Source organism: Triturus cristatus, chromosome 2_2 (assembly GCF_964204655.1).
Source record: "Triturus cristatus chromosome 2_2, aTriCri1.1, whole genome shotgun sequence".
Taxonomy (NCBI): domain Eukaryota; kingdom Metazoa; phylum Chordata; class Amphibia; order Caudata; family Salamandridae; genus Triturus; species Triturus cristatus.
In genome coordinates this window covers 265,906,599-265,933,079 of record NC_140582.1, presented here as the reverse complement: position 1 = coordinate 265,933,079, position 26,481 = coordinate 265,906,599, and the positions used below count along the sequence as shown (strand labels likewise).

Below are 26,481 nucleotides of genomic sequence, written 5' to 3'. Positions count from 1 at the left end.
AGTTTGAGTGACAGGTCTGGGGAATTCCAGGAGACAGGGTGAGGTGTCCCAGTGGTGAATAGAGAGATCTGCATCCAAATGGGTGGCAGGAGTTGCACCTGGGACCTGAATAGGGCTGTGCCTTCCTTCCACAATGCTGGCTCCACCTCCTGGGGAGCGGCTGATGTCCCTGCACAGTGAATGAAGAGAAGGAATCCTGTCAACAAAGTGCTCCAGTGCTGTACTTGACTCCCACAATGCTGGCTCCACCTCCTGTGGGGTGTCTAATGGTTCTGCCCTGCACTGTGAAAGGAAAGGAGAGGTCTGGTAAACAGAGTGCTCAGGAACTGGTTTGTACTGGGCAAAGGCCCCCTCTGCCTTCAGAGGACAAAGGATTTCTGGGTATAAATATTGGGACCCTGATCCCAAGAACTTAGATCACTTTGGTAAAACAAGAAGAACCTCTGCTGAGGGAGGAACCAGAAGAAGCTCAGGAGGAAACTATCCCTGAACCTGGGGGATTGGCCTGCAGTGGTTGCCTTACTGCCGAGGAGAAAGGAACTTTGTGTGTACTTTTGCTCAACTTGTGAAGGATCTCCAAGGGCTTGGAAAAGAGCTTGCCTCCTGCTGAAGTCTCAGGAACAACAGACTTCACCCCCCAGCTCCCCAGAGTTCTTTGGAAGGGCCTGCTGCTGTTGTTGGGCCTTCTGAGGGACTGCGTGTCGCAAGGAGCTGGAAGCGCGACTCAAGAAAGAGAAGCGTGCCGCCGTCGGAGCTGTTGTCGTCGCATCTCGTAAAGTGTGTCGCCGCTGCAGCATCGCATCGAGCGGAAGCATCTCGCATCATCCAGGAAGTGTCTCGCAACACCGAAGAAGCGTGTCGCCATCGCAGCCATCGTAGCTGGCGCATTGCACCGCATCAAGAGAAGAGTCTTGCATCGAGGAAGAAGCGTGTCGCCATCGCAGCCATCATAGTTGTTGCATTGCACCGCATCAAGAAAAGCGCCTCGCATCCACGGAGAAGCGTGCCGCCGTCAGAGCTGCTGTCGTCGCATCGCGTAAAGGGGTGTCACCGCTGCAGCATCGCATCGAGCGGAAGCGTCTCGCAAACGTCGGAGAAGAGTGCCGCTGCCAAGGCCGCTGTCGTCGCATCGCGTAAAGGGTGTCGCCACTGCAGCTGACGCATCCAGTCGAGTCTTCTCGAAACATCGGAGAAGCGTAACGCATCTGGAAGATCTTCACGTCTTTATATCTTTGCACCAAAAACTTCATCGCATCAACATCGTTGCAACACTTTCGTTGCCCTGTGTGTCACATCTAAGAGGTACATTGAGTTAAAGAACTTAAGAGAACTAAGCAAAATTCTACCATCTAAAGTAACAGTATTGTGTGTTTTTGTCGTTTAATGGTCTTGTGGTAAATCTATATAAAGAATACTTATTTTTTATATAAAACCTGTGTGGTGTCCATTTGTAGTGTTGTCACTTGGTCACTGTATGTCTTCACAAATGCTTTACACACTGCCTCTGAGATAAGCCTGTCTGCTCGTGCCAAGCTACCAAGGGGGTGAGCAGGGGTTATTTTGGGAGTGTACCCCCCTACCCTGACTAGAGGAGAGGCCCCCAAGTCTAACAGGGGTATATTGATCAATTTAAAAATAATTGTAACATTTGTTCTATACATGTGTCTGGAATGCCCTATGCCTTGCTTTATTTTCCCATTTCCTGTAAATCGAAATTCCCTGTTTTTCCCTTTTTGCCTTTTAGAGTTTGCCACAAATCTTCGTGTATTCAAATATTTTCTTTAAAGGCGATAACCGTTTTATTACTGGATAAAGTGTTTTTTTTTGTATAAAGTTGTAAAGACCAACATGTCACGTGCCATAACTTTCCAAAAGAATGCATGTGTAAATCTATTTTTTTGTTCAATAAATGTTATGATAATGAAGCAATACAGGGAGAATAAGGAGGGAGAAGAAAAGATTAATCCTCCTACATCTGACAGTGAACGATGTATACAATGATATGGCCCATACAGATACAAATGATAATGCCATGAAGTAACAATATACATAGATCCAGTACATAAGAAGCAGTTGTTGCCTGGTTATGTGGATCACATAGGACTGGCAAAGTGAACCAGGTGAGACTGTCAGGTGTAGACCCTCAGCGAATGTACCAATAAAGCAATAAAGGAAAAAGAAAGAAAGAAGGGAAGAGAGGGGAGTTGGGGGAGTATTAGGGCAGTAAGGAGAGGGGGAAGTCATGTAATACCATGTGCATGGAGGTTCCAAGAATCAGTAATGATAGGAGGAGTAAGAGCTAGTGGTCAGTAGGTGATTGCGATATTTCCCTATCGGCGGAAGAGTCACGAATAAAAAGGTCAAGCGTATTCCAAATACCCTGAGGGGGGCTGGGCATCCTCTTGTAACTCTAACCAATATATTGTGTGCCAGATGTACATTCAATCATTTAACCACAGTAAACTGTACTGAGGCTGATGTATTTGTTTTTTCATTGGGTATGTAGTTCCAGTATTACTTTGTGCTGTTGGCAACATATTTACTGCATTTTCCACATCTGAAGCTTCAATGAGATAATTCCAAGGCCTATGTTTCGTTGATCATTGATGCTTGTTATTTAATAACCTCTGGGACATAGGTGATTTTTAAGGGTTTTGTTGTTTGAAGTCTGTGAGGAGGAATCCTTTTTATGTCCGCTTCCAATATTAGATTTGCTGATACTGTTCAGACTGTTATACAATTTATGTATTGTACTTTGTAATAAGGCAAATAACCTCATTCTGTTTCTAATGTATCTTTAAAAAACATTGCATCAAAACTGTTAGACCTGGCATCTTTAGTGAAGTTTCCCTTAACTTTTTGCCTTCTGACCTCATATTTTCCTGACTTCATTTTTCTTGGTGTAGGATTCTGGCTCGTTACCACTTCTAACCAGTGCTAAGGTGAATAGGCTCTGTACTTAAAACATAGGTAGTGGTAAGTATTAGTTTCAGGGTTAGAATGCCCTTTTGAGTCTGTGAAAACCTACTAACTTGCATGTTATAAGGGTTTTCAACAGCCCTTCTCTTAGCTTTCCCCATACTGAGAAATGTTGGAAATTTACTCCTGACAATGGCAGACGTAAACCTTTTTCCAAAGTTGAAAAATAGTGGTTGGAGGGAAAGTGAACTAGCAAACACTCAGATTTTCTCATGAGCAAATCTACACATGCATATTTGCTCATGATAATTGCAGTTCACAAATATTGTCTAGGATGATGATTTCTTGTCCTACTCTGTACATTTTGGGGAATTGACGAAAGCCATATAACTGCAATTAATGCAAGGACATATACTATGGCGCACTTTTGAGACTTTCTTTAACAATTGGGCCCCTAATTTGGTCTGGCATTGACCATGACCTTTTGTGTTTATTAAAATTCAGTCGCTCTCTCTCTGTATTGACTGGCAGCATTCTGCTCTTTCACAAGGAGCATATCGGCACACAAAGTAGTTTTGTTAAGTGCCAGTAGCTACATTTGCAGTGTGTGCTTTTTGAGACCAAAAACAATTTCTGCTTTTGACAATGTTTGTTATAATGGTGAGGGCCTGACAGCTCCCATACCAATAAGGTTTTACAAAAACCATGCCAAAACAAGTCACACACTGCTAAATCTAATAAACTGACCACCAATTTTAGACCTACTGGCTTTGCCAATGCTTGTTTATTTTTTTCCCCGTAATCTTATTGAAACTGGTTACACTGATTTTCCTTTATGATTATTTTTGGGAAATACTAGCATGCATCAACACATGTTAATAAATGGTGCTGCAAAGAAATGGTACCTGAAATTTAACAGTAGTTTAGTGAAATGTTTTTTTCCTGCTTTCATTTTTTTATGAACATTTTATTTTGAAAGCAAAGAATCATCAATCTTGCTTTCAAACTTTTGCAAATATTTGCATCAAATCAGAGAGCATTCTGGGAGCATTATACATAGCCTCATATTGCTAAACTTTGAAAACGAGTGTGCACATTTTTATACTGGAACCACTGTTAGTAGTGCAGTTAGGGCTTACAACATTTACTTAGAGCGCTCACAATAATAATAAAGGCTTTCAATTACTGAAACGTACATAGAAGTTTGAACAGCATTAACATATTGACAAAATATTACCTTAGCTGCAGACAGTGCCCTTCCCTGATCCATAACATGGTACTGCAAACTGACAGCCTAAGGGTTTGTGCTGCAGGGGGTAGGGCCTCTTGTCCCAAGGACAAAATACACATGAAAACTTGTTACCCTTGACCCCAAACAATATGTCCTGGGTGTTGAGCTATAGGAATTCCACATCCTTGAGACTTAACCCCATCTCTGATCTCTTGGAGACGGTGAGATCCTTTGTGTCTCTGGGATCTCATGGACAGGAGGCCAGACAACGAGCCCCTGAAGAGTAGGTAGAGACCGGGGCCAAACAGTTGGCACTTTGCTGTAGGCCAGCAACATTCAGGCAAAATCCACCAAGTGACAGTCCCCTTCCTGAAGCATGACAAGCTCCAGATCACCACAAGTCTGTGGATTGTCCAGTTGCAGTCCCTCATGCCCTAATTATTTCTTTTTGTCGATGTTCCACCTTCAAACCAGCGTAGTATGGTTCCAAATCCCAAAATGTCTCTACTTTCAGAAGCTAGAGCCCCAGTAGTTATACCCACTTTGGCCTTTGAAGATATGATCAGTTCAAAAGGCCACCTTTGAAATGCACATGCCCTCTGTAAATGTTTTCCTGTCTGCCATCCTACCCCGGGAGGTTTGATCACTATCTTTAATAGGGCCAAGACCTGGCCACTTGGAATGCAGGTGACAATTGCACTCCCACGTCGCTATCCCAGAGAAGCCCCTCAGAGTCGGAGGTCTGCAGTTTTCCTTGAGACCCTTTTGATGGCCTTCTATCAGGAATGCACAGATGTCGCTGTCTCCCTAGCACCCAGATGTGAATTGTAGACAGGCCAAAAAGCACACAGCTACACGAGCATCGAAATGCCCACTTACCCAAAAGTTACATTTCCACCCACATAATGTCAGATCCACTCACACTACTGGAGAGGATTCGTCATTGCAAATTCATCAGTATCAAACAGTATACTGCTACTATTCTGCCTGTTGGAAATACTGCTGAATAGGGTTCATTACCTCATGCTAATTCAATGCTAAAAGCATGTCCTGTAGTACCAAACACACAATTTGGGCCATTCATAACCCTTGTATGTGACGCACATGCCCTGCCTCTTCCCAACACTGCATTCTGTCCTGAGGGAGAACTTTGATATACCAAGGGATATGCAGAACCTTGGCACGTAGCTTTCTGAATACCAAGCCGAGTAACAGTAACCTGTACACACAGGCCCTAACAGGGCAAACCTGTGGCACAATCAATGAGCTACCTTCGTGGATGGCACAATCAGTGCCGCAGGCCCATGGAGGAACATTCGAGATACATGCCCCGGCTATATGTCTTACCCCTTGACATGGGACTTACAGCTAACTCGAACCAGCCATTCATGTATACACCAATCGCCAGTCTTGATATGACGAGCACAGCACTTTGACACAGAATGGCAAAGTTGAACATGCTCAGAGCCCTAAGGCTAGCATCCAGATCAGCGGAAAACTGGGAAGGAGAAAATCAAAGTCGAGGGAAAGCACTGTAGAAAGGGCCATTTCCAACAGTTACTACCTCAGCTTGCTGAGCCTCAACTGTATGTGGTAATAATTCCTCTGCTTGACCTTGAACTCTAAACGAGCTATCATTCATAAAACAATTATTTGCTTCATTTGAGGCTTACCTGGTGCAATCTGCATTTCTATGAACGGCGTTTCAAAATTAAAAGAGCAACGCTAACGCACTAGTCTTTTTCAAAAACGTGCAGCTACTTCAAAGATGAACTCTTTTTGTAAGGTCTGCAAAACACACCCTGCCTTCCTCCTCCCTAAAAATTCCTTTTGCCCATCCTTAAACTGAGTTTTCTGGCTAAACTAGTTTTCAAAACGCCACGTCTTTCAGGCTTGGGAGTTTCAACCCAGCAACGAACTGAAAATGACAGCTACAATTCAGGTTGCCTTCATTAAGTTTGCTGTAATTAAGTACCTTTCTTGCCTCCAACACTGACGCACTCCTTTCTGCTACGCTCAGAGGCACAACCTAATCCATGACACTTTTTGAAAAATAATCTTCTACAACGTTGAAGAAATAACTCAAAGACCAACAAGGACGCAACCTCAACTTGAACAAAAATTAGTGTTATAAAATGAATGCTTGCTGCAAATTATTTCAATATGGCTAAGATAATGTTTAAGTTATTTTATTTACTTTTTCATGCATAGGATCTAACACACATGCCCAAACAAAAATGTCCTATAGCATGCATGTGGAATAGAAGCATTTTAGCACAAAAAGTCTCACAATTGTGATAAAATGCATGCATAGGCCCATATGACAAAATACACTGAGTTAAGTGGGCTGGTATCCTGCACCCAGACTTCCAGAGTGTCCGAACCCTGGACCCAATTTTACCGGCCAGAATACCCTGCCAGTAAAATCGCTGTATTTAAAGGACTGCATTGCAGCCGGAGGTATTCCTGCCACTGCCTGACCCTTAACCAAGGAATCCTTTTACCAAGCACAAGAGGATCTCTCATGGCTATCAGCTGTCAACTGGGTCTTGGCAATGTTACCAAGGGATGAGGTAGTGGGAAGTGTGTGGAGTGGACTTTCTGCAGTCTCCGCTGGAGACTAAAACCCTCCCCTTTGCAGTAGCATAAAAGTGGAGGGCACTCTGAATTCCCCCGTGCTGCTCCATCCACACCCCCTCGGGGTGCCGGCCCATGTACTGATCCATATTATGTCCGTTGCCTGATGGGACACCAGAGTGATGAGAGAAGCTGAGCGCGTTGCAGAAGTGTTGGAGGTAGCATAATAGAAACCATGAAACAGTACACTGGACCTGCAGAGTAAATTATAACTGCCAACTCTTACTATTAAATTGTGTGTGCCTATCTCTTCTGCATACTGCACCAGACTGTTAATTATGCACTGCGCCCTCAAGACTAGATAAGAGCACCTCTTTGGCTTCTCACCACACCAAAAAAAACAAGCATTGGCAATGTAATAGGTCTTGCATTTGGGAAAGTTTGAGATATTGGCATTGTAAATCACAATGCCTTTTCTTTATGTGTTTTGAAAACCTGCAAGAGGTGCATAAACATGTACTTTGTACTTATAGTCCTTGCTCACGAAAAGCAAGGCTTGCTGAGAGAGTCAAGTGTTGTAAAGATGTACTTGGTAATACATTCACGGATCAAAAGTATTTTGGGTCCAGAGCACCCATGATTTGACTAAGGTTGTAACATTTGGAGTACAGTAGTGTTGCGGGGATTCTGCTCATGCACAGAATTATGCGCAGGAAACAGGACCTCAGTGAATTGTGGTGTACCAAAAAACTCACCTCAGTACCCAGAACCTCTATCCAACTAGCATCAGTGTCTCATTCGTTCTCCGTATCATATCGAAGCTACCAATGATTAGACAATCTAGAACAAGCGACTTCGAATATTCTTAGGAATGGTGGGAATCAAGAACACCTTTTCGTTATTATACTCACATTAGTCCACAACGTGCGTAATCAGAGACAAGGAAAAGTTTAAAATGTTTATTTTCAACTACGTACTCAAAGATGCAGTATTTTGGCTAACATAAGCAAACATATGATTAGAAATAAAACCATCAGCATGGTTACAATTCCATAAAAAACAAAGGGAGAAATCATATTACAATGATAGTGGAAACAGGTTCTATAATACCTTGTGTACCACCCTCCCCTGGCTAATAAGCTAGTTATATAATAATAATAGAAGGTCTCTAAGTTTGAACGGGGAACCCCATACCTCCAAGATCAGCTTAGGTGAATCACATCACAGGATCAGCACTGCTCTCTGTGTCTGGAAAGGTTTTCTACAAGAGTGCCAGATTCATGCATGCAATGCAATATTAAAGGCGCCCGAGTTTCAGATATTTGCAGCTGTGTGCTTGTTGTGTCTAGAGCGTGGGTCGATCAACCTAAAGTCAACAGCATACATTGTTATTTGACCTTGACGGTTTCTGCACACAGTGTTCAGACTAAGGTCGCAGTGCACGTCTAGGGATGTGAAAAACAGACAGTTCTCATGTGAAGAAAAAGAAAGCAAGCAGTTTTACTTATAATAACAACTACCTGTAGTGTCGTGTGCAAAGGCAGCAAAGTGGCAAGATGGCGTTAACATCTAAAACGCTTATGCTAACATAGCAATGTGTGCAGGCAAAACCCTGTCTCCACTACAGTAGCCTCTGACCTCTCTGGGACCCTGGGAACAAGGTCTCACATGTACACATGTATATGTTCATTTTCTAAGCACCTCCAACTTTGAAGGGATTTCATGGCGATATAGATAGTGGGCACCTGCTGAAACTGAGAACAAAACAGAACTGCTGAGTAACTATTTTTTTATTTTCAACTTTTTAGGGTCATAGCCGCATAGACATAGTTGCACTTGGGCTGAAGTTTGGGTGGTTTATTTTTATTGTATATCGTATATGGATGACCCGATATTTTGACCTGAAATACTGGGGCAGACGCTATATATAGCATGAAATGCAGTCATGGTGCAGAATACAAACCAGTAGTAGTTGATTGATGCATTGTACTAAGATGCTGATTTTTAAAAAGTGATCAGTGAAACAAAATACGAGATATAGGCATGTTACATTGTATGGTTTCATGAGACACAGACGTACAGTTTAGTCATTCTGTGCATGTTTGGGTATCTTTTGTCGGCTTTTAAGTTTACCTTTCTGATACTGGTCAGTGTTACATTTTTTAAGCAATGGTATAAAGTGCCCAATGATGCACATTATGAGGATATTACAAGTCTCCCTGAATTCCAAGACCACCTAGAGGAACGAGCCGAAGACCAGGTTTCTGTCTAGTGTCATTGAACTCCTAGGTGCTTGTAATAATCTTTCATCAGGCAGTCTTTTATTCCTTATCATACATGGTCACAATATTTATTATCCTTTCCCCCAAAAGCCAACATCCTTGCCCTCTTGATCCTTTTCATGAACAACTATAGTTGCAAGTATGTTAAATAGATATAATGAGAAATTACACATACTGTTAAACAAATAGTGGTTTATGGAGGTAAGTCACTTTTAAAAACCAACTATAGTTAATTACGTGTGGTGACATTCGAAGAGATTCCTTCTTTCGTGTAATGAACTACAACAGTGAATAAAATAAACACAGTGCCATAATTGGCACCTTCCTGTTAATCTCAGAGTAATAATAAAACAGATCTCAGGTGTGCTGAAAAATGAGTTCTCTTTTCCCAGCTTGAATATCAATTGTAATTCTGCTCTGTGACCTGTCTCTGGTAGCTGGCACTCTGATGTCATAATTCAAACGTAATTATTTATCACAGACCAGCTGCATCATTTTCTTAATACAGGTGACTATTGATTGCACTATTAGTCTGCAATAAGGAATTTAGAGACCGTTTTTTATAAAGATTGCAGGCCCCCGTGTATTATACTGGAATAACCACATTCTCCTGTTTAAATCACATCAGCATTTATTATGACAATCTTGTTAAACTGAGAGTCACACCTATCAAATATCACAGCTGTGCACTTGTAGTGATAGAAATAATTGGGTGGGAAGTTGTGCTGCCCAGTTAAACCCGATTTTTTGGCGTAGGTAAGCTGCCTCAAGCATCCAATCAGGGGCCGGCTTACATCTTCTGATCTCCGAACGATTAATAAATGTGGTACCTTCCTGTAAACTGATGGTGCTGCTCGCCAGATAGGATTCTTCTGATCCCGGCAAAAGGCAGCGAGGTAGCGAAGGAGAAACACAGATGGAATTTGCACAGCAGCATACAGGGCAGCATACAGGGCAGAGTAAAGGGCAGCGCAGAAGTGTAACCCAGACGAAACGAAATAAAGCTAGGGGAAAGTTAGATATGTTCGCCTTTATCTCATGGGAAGAATGCAGTCTCTAGAAGTAAAGTCAGTGTAAAAATCAGTCTGTGGCATTTTTGCTGAGGGACTCTGCACTAACCTGTGCCTGCCTGTGTCCGCCTTGTCTCCCTCCCGCCGCCGCATCCTACAATTTCGCAGCCGCCGTGTGGAGGGGGACTTCAATCCCCAGGCTCCCTAGCACCGGAAGCCGGCACTGCATCATCCGCGCCTGGAGGCGCTTTAAATATCATCACGGCCCCCGCGTCGCGGGACAGCGCGCGGGCAGCGCCGGGCTAAGCCCGGGCAAAGGGCGGGCCCTCTGTGGCCCTCCGAGGCCCGAAGAGACTGGACTGGGCCAGGTACTTTGCAGCTGTGTTCCGTACAACAATTATAACTCATAGCTGTGTATTATTACATGTTCTGGTAGTCTATTTGAGGGGGTTATTTATCCCACTATATTTGTGGGCTTAGCGGGCTTGCCTTGGGTGCAGTTCCTCTCTTCTCTTGCCTGATTGTAATGACCGACGTCGGCAAATTACCTGCCCTGATGACTAAGGGCAAAGACGAGAGGCATTTGCACACCACAGGCCCTATGGATAGCTATCTTATTAAAAAAGTAAGTCAGATTAACACTGATAGGAGGGCCTCCTTGGGCAAGGTGAGTCCCATTAGACTTCTTGAAGACATAACCCCTCCCTTACTGTCTCCGACTATCATGACTAGTAATATCTCTTGTGGAGCAAATAAGAGTACCACGATTACCGCTCAGGTGCATAACGCTAGGCATTCTAGTGCTACTTCACAGCTCCCATTGCCACCTGCTAAAACGGCTAGAAAACATACAAAGGTAAAACGCAGACATAGGGGGAAGCATGCACAACAAAGTTCAGCAACCCTTAAACAAAAAGTTTGCTCCCTAATACAGTCTCCCTTGGATAAAAACCCTGCCTCAGGGCATTTGGATGCAGTGCCATTTTTTACGCTCCAACCAAATAATTCTCCTTTATTTCCTACTTCACCTCGTAAATCTGCTGTTGAAGATCTTACAGGGTCAGGCGTGGTTAATTGTTCTGTAACTGATTCCCCCTTAAACACGCCCATCAATGCCTCTGCATCTCTGCTGAGCTTTTGCTCTAGCAGTGTTGATGAAGGCTCTCCAAATTTGCTCTGCTTTTCTCCTGTCTCACCCCCTATATTAACTAATGGGGAATCTGAAGGGACTAATTGTGACAATGGTTCTGAAGATTCAACTTTAAAATGGCTATCCGAGAACCTGAAGAAAATTATCACCCCAATTTTGATGGCCACGATGGCCCAAGTGTCTGTTCTTAATCAGCCTCTAAAGACCAATTATGGTTGCACGACTGCGACCGACACTTTGGCCAAAATCGACCAAGTGATGAAATCCCTAATACAGCCCCTTCTGGATAATATTTTACTATTAAACACTCGCTTGGATTCTATAGAGAAAAAGCTGGCAGATAATACTCTTGCTATTTCGGGCTGCGTGTCAGGTTTAAAAAACATCACTTCTTTTTATACACCCGCTAAAGCCTTGACAAATACTAGCTCTGGACCTCCAAGCCATCCTACTATTTTACCATCTACTCAGAAGGGTTACTTGCCATCTCATCCTCTTTCCCCTATAATACCCACACTAACGAATAACATTGCACACAGTAAAACATCTGATAATTCAAAGGTTAATCCAAGTCTAGACTCAAAATCAGTCCCACCACAAAGTCTTGATAACCCAGCCACTAAAAACTTTGGGATTGGAAGTGACCTTAATAAAGACTGGCAAAATAGCGCAATAGTGGACCTTCCTCCTGAAGCTGCCCCGTACGTAATCATTTTAGCTGGCGTTCCCGAGCTCCCTAGTGGGACTAGGGAAGATTTTCAAGGTCTTCGGAACAAAGTTGTTTACTGGTTGCGTAAAAACAGATCCTTGCCTGCTTATATTAATGGGGAAATATTGCACGTGAGGCGTTGTGAATGGGTGGGGGTGCGTCCCAAAGACAAAAAAGGGGACGTAATTATTGTGAATTTTAAAGATCATAGGGCAGTTAGGCACATTGGGGACTGGTATGTCCACAGTAGTAGTGATGTTATCTCTACACATTACTTGAATTATTTTTATCCATATGTGCCAACTCCATCCCCTATGAACCAGGCGGATAGATGGCAGACAGTCACTAAGTCTGCTCGTATTCATCATGGTCATAGCCGGACTCCCTTTTTACAACCTCGTGGTCCATACAATCACCATCAGTACTTCAGACACCCTTACTCCTTGCATAGAGGCCCGAATAATTATACATGGGACGGGAATGACATTGCCCCGTCCATTTATAATTTGCCTACTCAAAACCATTTTGATGTTTTTTCAGGTTTGGAATTTGTGGATTGACATAGGAAAACTGTATGTGACAATTCTTCCATTAGGCTAGGGCCTAAACTCGATAATGTCCCGTTGATCCCCAAAATTCAGGCCCCCTTACCTCTCACTGAGGACGCTACCCCGGTACAAATTACCCAGACTTTGATTAATGACAACATAAGCGAGGTTAGCTGTAGTAACACTCACAAGGCTCTCTTCTTACTCGAATCAAACGTTGAGGGACCTATTGGTGCCTCTACTTGTATTCAACCTGAGGAAACAAAGGTATCTTCCTCCCAAAGTAATCAAGGTACTAAAGTAATCAGGAAAGCCTGTACATTCTTATTCTGGAATGTGGCCGGTTTAAGGGAGAAAATCAACAATCCATCATGGGGCTCCATTATTGAGGGCCATGATATCCTGGCTTTCCAGGAAACCTGGTCCTTGGATCCGGTAAATATTAATGGATACAGAAGTTTTTTCACCCCGGCTGTGGGGAGCACCCATGGAAGAGCTAAGGGGGGTCTATTAACCTTAGTTTCCAATCAGCTTAAATACGAGGTTATCCGGTTTTCTCCTAAATCTAGTTTTTATCATTTAATAATTTTAAGGAATAGCAAGGGACTAAATGTTGCTGTAATTAATTTCTATAATAATATACCAAGGAAAGAAATCCCCAGCGTTCTATCCACGCTGAGGGATGATATACATTATGAAATAGACAAAACCGATAGAGAAGTTATGTTTGTTTGGGGGGGGGATTTTAACTGTAAACTCTGCACTAAAGGTAAACAGGGTTTATGCGGTTTAACTATCGAACAGGAAACAAATTCAACTCATTTTGAACATTCTCTGATTGGGGATTTACTAAATGACATATTGTTTATGTATGATTTAGGTTTTGTAAATGAAATTGCTCAAATGCCCTCTATCTTTGTGCCAACTTTTGTCGGTAGAGGAGCACTGTCTATTATTGATTTTATTATTGCCTCTAATAGCTGTCGCCACAATATTATTAAGTTCAACATTATAGACCAGCCAGTGAGTGACCATCTGCCTCAGATTATGGAAATTGAAAATCTTTTTTTGGACCAACAAACGGACGCGCCTTTGCTTCATGTAGTTTCGGACGTGGTCCTTGGTAGACAAAACGGGTATAGCTTAAAATGGAATAAGGTGGTCCCGGAAAGGTTTTTAGATAAATTACTGGGTATCTGCTCTACCAGTTTTGCCACATGCTTGGACGATAATTCTAGTCCTGATTCTATAATTGAACATTTTAACTTAATAGCTCTCACTATTAAGGAAGATTTATGGGTTGTGGCAAATGAGAGGGCAAAGGGTAAAAGGAGCTGGTTTGACAACGCTTGCACCAGCTCCTTAACCTCCCTGAAAAGAGCTATCCACCAAGTACCACGTAATACTACTGAAATAAGAATCCGCAGGAAAGCATATAATGAAGCCCTAACAAATAGGAAAATGGTTATAAAAAAGGAGGCCCTGGAAGCGCTATGCGAAGCGTCACAACAGAAGGACGCGTCTGCCTTCTGGAAGGCTGTTAATACCCCTCTTCTTTATGATAACACCAAGGCGCGTATAGAAAATGCCATCACTGAGGAGGATTGGGTTATGCATTTTTCTTGTCTTTATACACCGCATGACAATCTTCATATTACTGATATTTCTCCCGGGGTCCATATAGCGCACAAGGTAGTTAAACTGGTTGTAAATTTGGAGGAAGTCAACTTGGCTTTGAATGCAACGAAGGGTGGCAAGGCTGCAGGGCCTGATGGTATCCCTGCTGACCTGTTTAAAGATAATGTTGAGCTCTGGGGCCCCATGCTTGTGCAATTATTTAATGCAGCTCTGGCTTGGGGCCTAAATCCGTCCTGGTTCACCTCCGTGATTGTACCTATCTATAAGAAGGGCGACAGGCAATCCTGCGCCTGCTACAGACCAATTTCTCTATTAGATTCGTCCGTTAAGATTCTTGGGAGAATCATTTTGGTCAGACTGCAAACCTGGGCAGAAGAAAATAAAATAATGAGCGATTTACAATATGGTTTCCAAAAGGGTATTGGAACTCAAGAACAGTGCCTAAACTTAATGATTATACAATCAAAATACCTGAGGATCAAGGGGGAGCGCCTCTATTTCACATTCGTCGACCTTTCATCGGCGTTTGACTGCGTCTCCCATGCTAAATTATGGACCATTTTAAGAGAGATAGGCGTGGAAGATTCCATTGTTTGTTTTTTGAAGGATCTTTATTCAGGTGCCTCAGCTTCGGTCCGCTACGGCCGTGAGGGCCAATGCACAAGGTCATTCCAGGTTGGCCGGGGCGTTCGCCAGGGCTGCGTCCTGGCACCCTTTTTATTTTTGTTGTATATTAATGGCCTTGAGCGTCATCTTCTGCGTGATCGCGGGGATATACCTAGGGTTGGGGGGAGGTTTATCCCCGCACTCCTGTATGCGGATGACGCAGTTTTAATGGCCCGCACTCCCGTGGCTTTACAAAATTTGATAAAATCTTTTGAGTGCTATATGTCTAGTCTAGACTTAAAAGTTAATTGCACTAAAACTTTTTCAATGAACTGTGGCACTAAATCTGGTAATCATGCAAAAAGAATGTTTTTAAATAACGTTCCATTGGAATCTACCTCTATCTTCCCTTACCTTGGCGTACTGTTCCATGAAACTGGGGCATGGTCTCACGCGGTAAAGGCAAGAACTCTCCTGTTTCAAAAAACTACAATGGCCCTAATGAATTTTATTAAAAAACTGGGAAAGAAACCAATTAAGGAAATTTTAACTATTTATAAAGCTACATGTACCTCGGTTGCTATGTATGGCTCGGGACTCTGGGGCCACACTAACATTGATCTACTTCAGAAAGCTGAGAATAGGTTTCTGAGACATGTTTTGAGAGTCCCCCAAAGTGTCGCGACCTATATTTGTCATTCTGAACTTGGCCTAAACTATATATCTGATTTGATCAGAATTCAACCTATTCTTCTGTGGCACAGGGTTTGGACAACTGATGAGTGCTCCCTGAATCGAGCCATCCTTCAGGATGTTATAAAACTGGAAAACGTGGACCGTTTAGATTGGCTAAACTACATCAAATCATTTTTTGCCAAAATTGGTCGCCAACACCATTTTGCAGATCCATCCTCAATGGAAGGTTTATCCAGGAATCTTCTGTCCAAACTATCCCTGGACTACCTTATAGAAAATAGAAGCCAAGAGGAATTGAAGAAAAAAACTGTGTCTCTGCATTTTTCCCTTCTAACGAGCAGTAGCCTGCAGCCTTACTTAACATTGCCGATGTCTAATTATGAACGTTTTATTCTGACTCGTTTTAGATTGTCTATTGTTTTTAGATTATTGTCTTTTCCAGTTATGAATTCTTGGCCATCGAGCCTACCATTATGTCCGTGTGATGACTTTTCATCCCAGTCAGATATTCATATTCTGTTTTTCTGCACTTTTTATACCTTACCTCGTAAGACATATATTATTCCACTCCTCAAAGAATGGAAAATTAACAAATGTCGCTTGGCTTTCTTAGAGCTTCAGAGAATGGACACTGTTCTTACTGTTACCGCAGTTTTAAATTATTTAAAAAACGTTTTTAAACTTAGGAAATCACTGAGTCTAGATGTATTTTAAGTTTACCTTTCTCCCTTTTATATCTTCTTGTGTCTGTATTTAAATTGTAATTTAATGCTGTAACTTTCATGGTTTTTTGTCTTTAAAACCGAATAAAGTATTCTTGACTTGACAGTGTAAAAATAACGTTACCATTCTGGAAGGGGATTTAAAAGCGATAGTGTGTGAATGCAAAAGTTTGAGGTTAAAGCAGCCAGTGCAGACACTGGTCTTATTTTGATAACTGCCTCCAATGCAATAAAAAGAGCGCAGTGATGTGTATGCAGATAGGATGTCACGATTAAAAGTTCACAAGACCTGGTTAACCATCCCATCGTATGCTTGGTATTAAATTGACCAGTGAAAAAGTCTTTGTATTCTTACTGTGACACTGTTTTACAATATAAAACATAAACTGTTTATTTTAAATTCAGAATCATGCGTTTCATATTTTATGGTAGGAAATGTATTTGCTATACATCGCTGAGTTTAGGGAAACAAGTCATGTGAACTCTGTGAAAAGTGCGGTTCCACCCGGAGAGCTGCCTGGACATAGAAAGAACACTGCCTTTCTGCACGTTGTGTGTGTGCAGTAGGCAGAAAACGTATTTAACAGAACTAGTCAGGAGACCAATCCCCAGGTGCCCCCAGCTTGCTTCCGTCCACACCCTGGGAGGAACTGGAATATTCAGAGGAAACTCATCTGCTGCAAGTCCACTGAAGCCAGGTTGGAATTTTTTTAGATGCAGCTTTGAAAAGGGTACCTGGTGCTAAACTGCACATATGCGGGCTGTGCATGCCCGACCGTGCAGGATTTAATCGATTCTGGTTGCAGCCAGTGGCATCAAGATAAATGCGGTGCAGCCTTCTGGTCTCTGGATAACCATTGCTGCGTGAAGTAATTTGTGCGCGTTTCCAGTGAATCCTAACAGACTGGCAGTTAATTGACGCTTTGAAAGGCTGCTTGTTTTAGCAGGGTACACTGCCAATTAAGTATTCTTCAGTGTGAACCTTTTACTTTGCGTCAGCTGGTTACATAATGAACCTATAGGAGCGAAGAACACACAACAAAGGAGCAGATGTGCGACCGCAAAATTGGTCTGCCCCATGTACAAACCCTATTTTGCAAGTCGGTAACCTATTACTGACTCGCAAAATATGGTTTGCAGCTCGGTATTAGGAAGGGACGCGCCAAGGACGTCCCTTCCTAATAGAGAGTCTAACTGCAATGTATGATTGTTTTGTGACCGCATTTTTGGTTGCAAAACACTCGCAGTTGACCACCTACTTCAAGTAGGTGATAAGACACTCGTAAACGGGAAGGTATCCCCAAGGGACCACTTCCTCTTTATGAGTGTGTGCGAAATCCCCGGGGACCACTGCCTGCTCTTAAAAAATGAAACAGAAACGTTTCATTTTTCTTTTTTAAATGCATCCCATTTTCCTTTAAGGAAGACGGGATGCATTACACGCCGTTGTCCTAGTTACATGACCTGACAGTGATACTGGGAAAGAAGGGAACGCTGCATAGACAAAGTTGGGGAGGCAGAGCTGACCCCGAACGAGACGGAAGTTGTAGGCACCACCGCGATGATGTGCACGGGGACCAGGCAGAACACACCTGTGGGAGGCATGTCTTTCGGGTCATAACAGGAGACTTCAGCAGCTAATTGACTACAGTACCCACCCACTATAGACTACGCAAAGGTCCATGATGATGTGGTGAAATGATTAACGCTTATACCTGTGAAAGTTCAATGTGATGAAATGCATGCAAAACCCTAATAAAAAAATGTCAATTAAAAAAAAAAAAAAAAAGGAAGACGGGATGCATTAAGGTCCACGGAAATCTTGGACACGCAATAACTTTATCAAAACAGGAGATAACGGACACTTTTTTGGCCCATAAAAAAGAGATCCGTATGAGTTGTAGGGAAGCAAACCACATATATAATTGAACATAGAGGTGGTTTTCAAGACTATCTGTCTACAGTGACTAAGTCTTCTCATCGATTTGTACTGACAAGATGGTGACTAGGATTAGCACATCACCTAGTCGCTTTCCCTATAATGAAAATGAGACCAACATCCTCGTGCCCTTGTGGTGAGCAATCTAAACAGAGCACCATGCACTTTATGCTTTTTTGTAATTTTTACTTGTATTTTAGATGTTTTTATTTGAAGCCACTTTAAAAAAAATACAATGTGAGAACAACCGATGCTGCTGTGAAATTGCTTGTTGCTTTTGATGATCCAGGGATTTGTTTTTATGTTGTACTACATATTCAAAAAGCAATTGACGTGAAAAAAAGCCATTGTGCTTGTTAACTGACTCACGTGTAATTAACTGGACTGTTATATGCACTGTTGACTTTGTTTTGTTTTAGAAAACGTATTTATCTGATATTTGTTTTTGCTTTTCTGGTTGTTGTACATACCGAATAAAGCTTGCTGAACTGAATGTAAGCAGCTAGGGCAGCTAAACACAGAGAATTAGTAACAGAGCAGAAAACCAAGAAAAAAGTGTCCCCCAAAGAACAGATAAAGAACCATAGCGGAATGAGACAGTACTAAGTCCCTGCTCTGTGGGAGGAACAGAAGAGTGAAAGGAGGGACAAAGAGGCAGAACTGACCACTAGCAAGCAATGATTTTTAAAGTACACTGACATAGACAAATGAAAAGCAGTGGCAAGAAAGGGGATGGGTTAGAAGTACACAGACAGATTACAGCAGGTCTTGAAGAGACAGCGCATGCGCTGTCTAGCTTGACCTAAAAAATGCTATATCATTGTCAGCAACCACTTCCTCTCCAAAATGTAGCATCCAACCATCTGGAAATACACTTTGACCCACATAGCTTGGTATGAAGCGCTATATGATTTCTACAAGATATCAACCAGACTGCTATCTATGCTAGAGTGCTGAGATTTTACAGTGCTAAGCATGGGAGGAACCCCTCAGCAAGTTTACAAGGATGGTGCTTTCTGATAGCAGGAGGAAGGTTATTTATGAGTAACGGGGGATGAGGACATGGTTAACTGCTGCTGCCTTGTGAAATGGTTTAGTGCATGCATTTTGCATGGAATGGATACTGGTCGTCAGACTGGCCCTCCAGAAATACAAATATATTTGTTAAGTCATGAAGGTGGGCCAAAAACATTGTATAGTAATAGCTCTGATTTGTTTATGGCAATGAGGGAAATCACCAGACCCTAAGGATGCTATTTACCAGTGTTCTTTGACCATGTCCATGCTCAACTGCCAGCCGTTCCTCAGTGAACAAATGCTATTCTTGGATAGGCTAAGAACCCCTTTGTCTCTAGACAAAACTGAAATGACAGTAGGTGCCCAAAATTGTGCAAGGGAACATACTTTTCAGGAGGAGTCACGCTCCTCCCAGACCCTTTGCATATCTGGAAGGCACCTTGAGTGCTCAGCTTGCATTTAGACAGATTATCAAGAATGACATTTCAGGGGCCTTTCCTCACACTCTGCTGGGAGATCTCATTGTTCTGAATTATGTCACTATATGAAGGTGTAGAATATCAAGGAATATAGTCGCTTCCTTCGTTTTCGGCAACTTGTGTTTCATAAACACATGGACCCTGATTAAAAAACACACTTTGTGATGACTCGGCTGAGACTGGCACATCAAGAACAAATCATGAGGCTAGTGGAAAAACACCCAACATTGAAGAAAGACAATAGAGGGAGAGCGGGACGAAGACAACAAATGATGTCATGTTTGACACAAGGACATGGTTTAGAAATTATGCTATGTGCGAAATGTTAATAAAAAAGAGTTTTGAAAAATACACATGTTGTAGTACGACAGAACATATTACAAATTGTAAGTTTTACATATGCCTATATATGTGGAGTTCTCTCCGGCTGAGGAGCCTGCGCACGTAAGTATAGGTTTAATAGTAAATGTGGAAGGGACACAAGGAAGTTGGCGGGGAAAGGGACAGACTTAGGAGATTGGATTAGGAAGGAGTAAGAGGGGCTTAGAGATGGTCAGACAGGGGTTTAAGGAAGGATTTCACTCATGCACACAAGATGTAAGCCAACTGCTTTACTCTGGGGCTGAAGATATGTAACTTACTCTTTTGTAGTAAATTTACACTCTGTGTTTGGGCATAACGAAATTATTAAACATACTCCAAAGTGTAAACTTACTGAAGAGTGTAAGTTACCTTTGTGATAGTTTTTGCGGTAATGTCTGAGAGGTCAAAGGGTGTGCCCTATAGCTCAACGCCACCCCACGAATCCAGTGACCAAATGATCATGGCCGGATTTTGTGTAGCAGTAGAAAAAGTACCCTTTCCCAGCTATTCTCCCATAACTGTTCCAATTCCATCTGAGAGAGGTTGATCTCTTTCTGTTAGGCAATACAGGATTTTATGTGGCGAGGTGACGTTTTTCCCATTTAATGTAGTGCCATATGAGGTTTGCGTTCAGAGACAACATAGTAAGATAAGCAATAGATGTCAAGTACTAATCTGCCTGAATTAAAGGATAAGGGATCCAAGGTTATATTGTGATAAATGGAGTGCTGTTTTAAGAGATGTATGTGGCAGGGAAATAATAATTGTGACCATGACGCACGATCACATAAACTATGCCTTAATCCAAATAGTATCTTTTCACTCTTTCAATCTCTCACCCTCACTCTCTCCCTTCTCTTTCTCTCTTCTCTCTCCTCTTTCTCTCTCTCTCCCCTCTCTCGCTTTCTCTTTCTCTCTCTCTGAGTAAAAGGTGGTGTCTTATCAATCCTTGATAATGCTTCAATTCCAGTCTATAGATCTTCTTGTCCTCCAGCAAATAATGTTGTCGCGACTGCCTTTCCTGATGTTTACAGCGTTTCCTTATTGCTGCCAGTTTCACATAAAAGCAAGGGACAGGAATGTGTCTTGGGTTTCCACTATGTTGTTTGGGGGCCACCTTGTTTGCTGTCTCCTGAACCACATATTCAAGGCTAAAGTGTCAGCCTCCACAACTCCACTTAATATGAGCTTCGAACTGCTTAACAATGACTTCATCTTAGCTACTTTAGCCTTCGCCCAGCCTGTATAATAAATAGGGGTGATTCGAACATCTCTTTCGTGGAGAGCCATATCCATATCCCAAGTAAAGTAGATTAGAGAGTGGCCAGACCATGGAATAACTTCCACATTGTTTAACTATAACTTCTCTATTTGAGAAAATAGGGTCAAGAATGGCCCAGCCTGATGAGTCAATTAACAAATTGACTCATATTTAGGGATGATGTTTAGGGAACTCATAACTCCTTCCATCACTACAGTCCTTAAAAACATCTACTGGGCAGCCATGGATCAGAGCAGAATATACTGCAGTTCTAATGTTAGCCTGAGTAATCCTTCTTTGTCACCTAGATTCTATACAGCTACTTCTTGCTAAAATCTCATCTTCATAATTCAGATTTGTTAATCTACTCCCATCATGTTTTACTGTTATCTGGTTCAAATTCCAAACACTCTCCCCTTATTGCTGTTATTGTGCCAGGCAACCTGAGTCTGTGGTCCATTTTCTGCTATTTATGTTTCCTCTAGCACTAAATCAAGATGAAGAGGATCATTCATATATTTTTTTTAACACAAGATTTCACAGCCAGTTGGTTGCCTTAAGAATTGTGCTTTCTCCCCTCTTATATTTTTTGCCTGTCTCAATTTGTTTTAATTGCATGGAAAATCAGGTTGAATTAAGTTTGAAAATCTAAACTGAATAGCTATTTTTGATTCAAAACAAATGCTAGTTTTCTCTCAGAATGTTGTCAATGTTCTAGCTATTTACATGGTAGATTCTACATATTTTGGCCATTTCAGCTTTTTGTCTTGTATGCATTGTGCTCAGATGTCCTCATGCATGCTTTTTAGGTCTTGTCTAGACAGACAGAACATGCACTGTCTCTTTGAAACCTTTTGTTTTCTCACAGTGGGCTTAGAGATCACCTTATTGCTTACCATTGGTTGGCTTTATTGTCACTCTCATTTGCTTCTTATCGGTTAACTGCTGTAGGCTTTCTTCCTGTTTGTCATTCTCCAGGAGCATGGGCTCACTGATTTTGCCCTCCTGCTAATTTTTTTTAGGCACTACCTTTTTCTTTGCGTTTAAGCACTCTACCTGAGTATGTCTTTTTAAATGGCTCCTTCATGTATTCCTCCCATCTCTGTGTTACACTTACCCTTGTCCCTGTTGCTTGCAACTATCTGCCATCTCTCACCCATTTTGCTTGTCCCCACCCACCCTCCTTCTGCTCTTGTTTCTTGCCACAACCCACCCTTCGTTTAGTGTTTGCCATTGTTGCTGCTGCTCATTTCCACCTACCTGCCAACCTTCCGTTGTCTGCTGTTGTTTCTGCTTGCCCATTCATCCAACCAGCCTCTATCCATTGTTGTTGCCTATTGTTGTTGCCACTGCTGCTTCTTCCCTCCCACTCGCCCTATTTGTGTTGTTGTTGCCCATTGTTTTTGTTGCTTGTTCCCACCTATCTACCCCCTTACAGTGTGTCTCCAGGTTTTTGATTACCCCCAACCTTCCGTCTGTTGTCCATCAGCTTGCTCCTAGCCCCTCCCTCCCACCATGTTGTTGTGCATGTTTTCCCCTCACCACTCCTCCATATTGCCTCCCCACCCTCCAACCCCTCAATAAACAAACTAAAAAATGCACTGTAACACAGACAGATTTGGCTGTGTCTTAGTGCTTTCTTTCACATACCTTCTTGCCCCCTTTCTCCATGTTGCACCCTGTCCTGCCAGAAATTTAAAAAATGCACTATGATGCAGCCAGCACTGGCCACGTCTTAATTTATTTTTATTTTTTTCCTTCATCTGCACTGCTGTACAGCATGGCTAAAAGACATTTTTAAAGCCAATAGCTCTCTCCTCTACGAGACCTATTGTCTTTGCCAGTACTTTTTAAGCGTGGATTGTATATTTCCATTTTTTCCCTTGATTTTAATGACGTTCGTGTTTTTCATTGAGGTTTTAAAGTTGTGTTTGCTGGAGTAAACAAACTTGATGCATTTTAAAAATAATTTTGTTGTACCTTCTGTGTTTTTTATGTATTTTCTTTGCATATGCCACGCCTCTGTTAAAATGAGGAATATTGTATTAATATTGTGAAGCTTATCACCCTAGTGCTAAATAAAATCTACCAGAATAAGAAGTCCCACAATTGATTATACAAACGTTTGGTCATCCTAGGCTATAAGTGGGACCTATTGAATCACTTCAATCAGAGCCAGCGCTTTGATGGGTCCTATAAATGTACTCTGTATTTAATTAGTCTACTTCCTGTGTATTAGAATAGAACTCATCACTGCAGAATGTATGTCCATTTCTCAAAAACTGAAGGTCCTTATGTCTGGGAGCTTTGCACAGTGCAGGTGAATGTAGCAGAACCGTCACACTGAATCAGAGCATCTCAGCTCCAGACTTTGGGGCAGATTTATATTTTGGTAACAGCAACGGAGTACCCTTTCCACCATCATACTAGTCCACCACCCAGATTGAAATGCTGCCAGACCTTTGGTGTAATGACAGCAGAGGCTACCGTGGTTACACTGCTCCTTCCACACAACACCAGCTGTCCCAGTCCCAGAAAGGATGACTAGGGCAGACCTCCCATCTCACCTCCTCTGTGTAAATTTGTTGAAAAACAGTATTTATGGTTATAAATTGTCAATTATCTTTGGATTTTCTTTCCAGTTTTATTTTTCCTTTTTCAGAATTGTTCATTTTCTTTTGCAGGACGAGTTTGACAAGGAGCTTAAAAATGCAGCTTCTAATCTGGTGATTGTTGCCTTCACTGCAACATGGTGTGGGCCCTGTAAATTATTGGCTCCTAGGTTTGAGGTAAGTATTTGTTTAATGTGTTTGGGTGCAGTTAAGGCATCGCTGTCTTTGAAGGAACAATCTTTAATGCAATAACTCTGAGCTATCTGAGTGCACTGACGAGGTGGTGTAAGTTTCAGAGCAGAGCGTGGAGAACTGCTGCTAAAAAACACTCAATACTGTTCATAGTAAACCTGGGTCATGCAAACATGGTTATTGATCAATGAGGTAAAAATGAACCTAGATGGAATTTGTACTACAGACAGCACAGCAAAATACATTAACAGAACACTATATGCGCATAACAGTGTCTTTTGTATATGTAATTGACTCATTTTTAGGTCTGGTGTTAACCATGACCTTTTATTTGTACTAACATATATAGGATACATGGGAATCTGCAATACCTGTATAAAAACCTGTCTCTAATTTCCCCTATTATAAAGAAATGATACCAGAACTCAACTGTAATAACTTATTACAATTGAGTCCTGATGTTACAATGCCCTTTGCCAGAGCCAGCATGTGAGGGGAAAGGCAGGTTAGATCACAGAGCATAATTAAAGTTGCTGTTAAAGGAACAAAACAAAATGTTCCTTTTCTTTCATTTGCTCAGTTTTCCTAGTAGTATAGTGACAAGGAAAATGGAGATATTTATGGTAAAATGTTTATTTTTTGCACTGCTTAGGTAATTATAGAAAATGTAGAATGTTTCCGCACGTTCTAAGCTACTTCGGATTTTTTTTTAAACTTACTTGTATTAAACTGATTCTAATATCTTTTTGTAACCAATATCTAACTGCTTTTTGATGCATTTAATTTAGCACTATCGATTCTATTTTTATTGCTCATGTTTGCAAACATCCTCTCTTACATATGAGAAAGCTAGTCATCAAGCATTTAAATAGTTAGTGATGGGGTGACCATGTATTATAAGGAATAAAGTACCCCATGTGGGACATAAGGATATTGCAAATCATCTCAGTGTTCCATAATGTTATTAAGGAACTCTGCCTTCATCCTCGTTCCTCTATATGGTCCTCAGTGACTTGCAATATCTTTATAATATATGGCAGGGGCTACTTTATCCTGGCCGCTACAGCATGGGCAGTGGGTCAGCCCACGTTAGTCATTGGCTATCTTCAAAGTACTCTACTCTTTCACAGAAGAACATCTGCCCACAGTACTTCACTTCATTTCCATGGACTTAAAAGAAATGTGTGCTTTTTGAGAGCAGAAAATGTTTGCTTATAGCCAATGTTTTTGTGCTTATCATTATTATATATTTGTGAGTATCTAGCAGATCCCCAACAATTTTTTTTTACAAAAGCCATGGCAAGACCAGCATGGACACAGCCAAAAGACTGGAAGCCAATGCCTTGACTATTGCCAATGCTTCTTTTTTTAATTCTTTATATATTTTGAAGCATCTGATCTTACACCTTTAAAATTTTAAGTTTAACGTCCTTACACACAACATTTGCTGTCGAGCACAGACTTCATACAGGAATTTTATTTAGTAAAGAGGAAACATTTTCTTTTAAATAAAACTAAAAAACGAAATGCCATAAACTTTGGTGTAAAACTATCCAACTGGTGCATGTTTTTTGTCATGAGTGCAAATACAATAAGTGTCGTACATTACAAGATGTTGTATATTTCTGTAGGATCTCAGCAAACAGTACAGTGGTGTAATATTCCTGAAAGTGGATTTTGATGAAAACAATGTAAGTAATTTTTAAAGTTATCTTTATCTATATTGCTGTTGCGGACCGTGTGACTTAGGTTGGTTATACAAAGATATATACGTCATGTTGCTTAATCATTAAACTATTTTCAGTATTTTGCCTTTAATATTTATTTCTTACAGTAGGGTACTTCCACAGTTCCGAGTCATTTGTAAACTGCAGCACAGATTGTCTCATTTCTATGGCATTGAACCACACAGGATTAGTTTTGTCAATCTTAAGGCAACTGGCAATATGAATTTGAAAAGTGCTATTTCGAAATAACTATTGCACATATATAGGAGCTTTCAACCAAACCTCTCCTTCTGTTGTAATTCATATTTTTCTATCGCCCTCTACAGCATATAGCATGGGGCAGTGGATGAGTCCAATTTATCTATTGACCAACTTTACTGTTGGTAATGGTATTCTTCTCTTTCACAAGGAGTACACCATGTAGTGCAGTTTGGATACATCAACCAGTTTGATTCTGGTCACAGAAGTTTCCTTCTGACTAGTTTTTTAAGTTCCAATCCACCACAGGAGTACCTATTAAAGACCCCCAGGAGCTCAAATGAGGCCTTTAGAGACTCATAGGTTGTCAGGCATAAGATAAACTACATGGCCCAGTCCAGGTCCACTTGCCATTGGTCAGCTGGGTAGTTGCAGGAAAAGGCTTCTTGTAGGCTGTTGTGTCCCTGAAGCTTTAACAGGAGGTCGGCCTTAGGAACCTTTTTTGTCCTTGGTACTAGAGGGAGAGCAGGGCCGGTCCTTTAGGGCTCTTCCAGGGCATCAAAGAGCAGGTTCAGTCCTCTTCTAATCTTACACAGGTCCAGTAG

At 41.7% G+C, this 26,481-nt stretch overlaps 1 protein-coding gene across 1 annotated transcript in view; it reads left to right on the top strand.

The window, feature by feature from the left end:
• The window catches only part of LOC146862138 (thioredoxin-2-like), an 83,305-nt gene that overhangs the window by 21,290 nt on the left and 35,534 nt on the right, over positions 1 to 26,481 (top strand). Inside the window, exons 2-3 of the mRNA XM_085643226.1 lie at positions 23,832 to 23,936; positions 25,583 to 25,642. Coding sequence (XP_085499352.1) covers positions 23,832 to 23,936; positions 25,583 to 25,642 — 165 coding nt within the window. The remainder of the gene's footprint in view (positions 1 to 23,831; positions 23,937 to 25,582; positions 25,643 to 26,481) is intronic.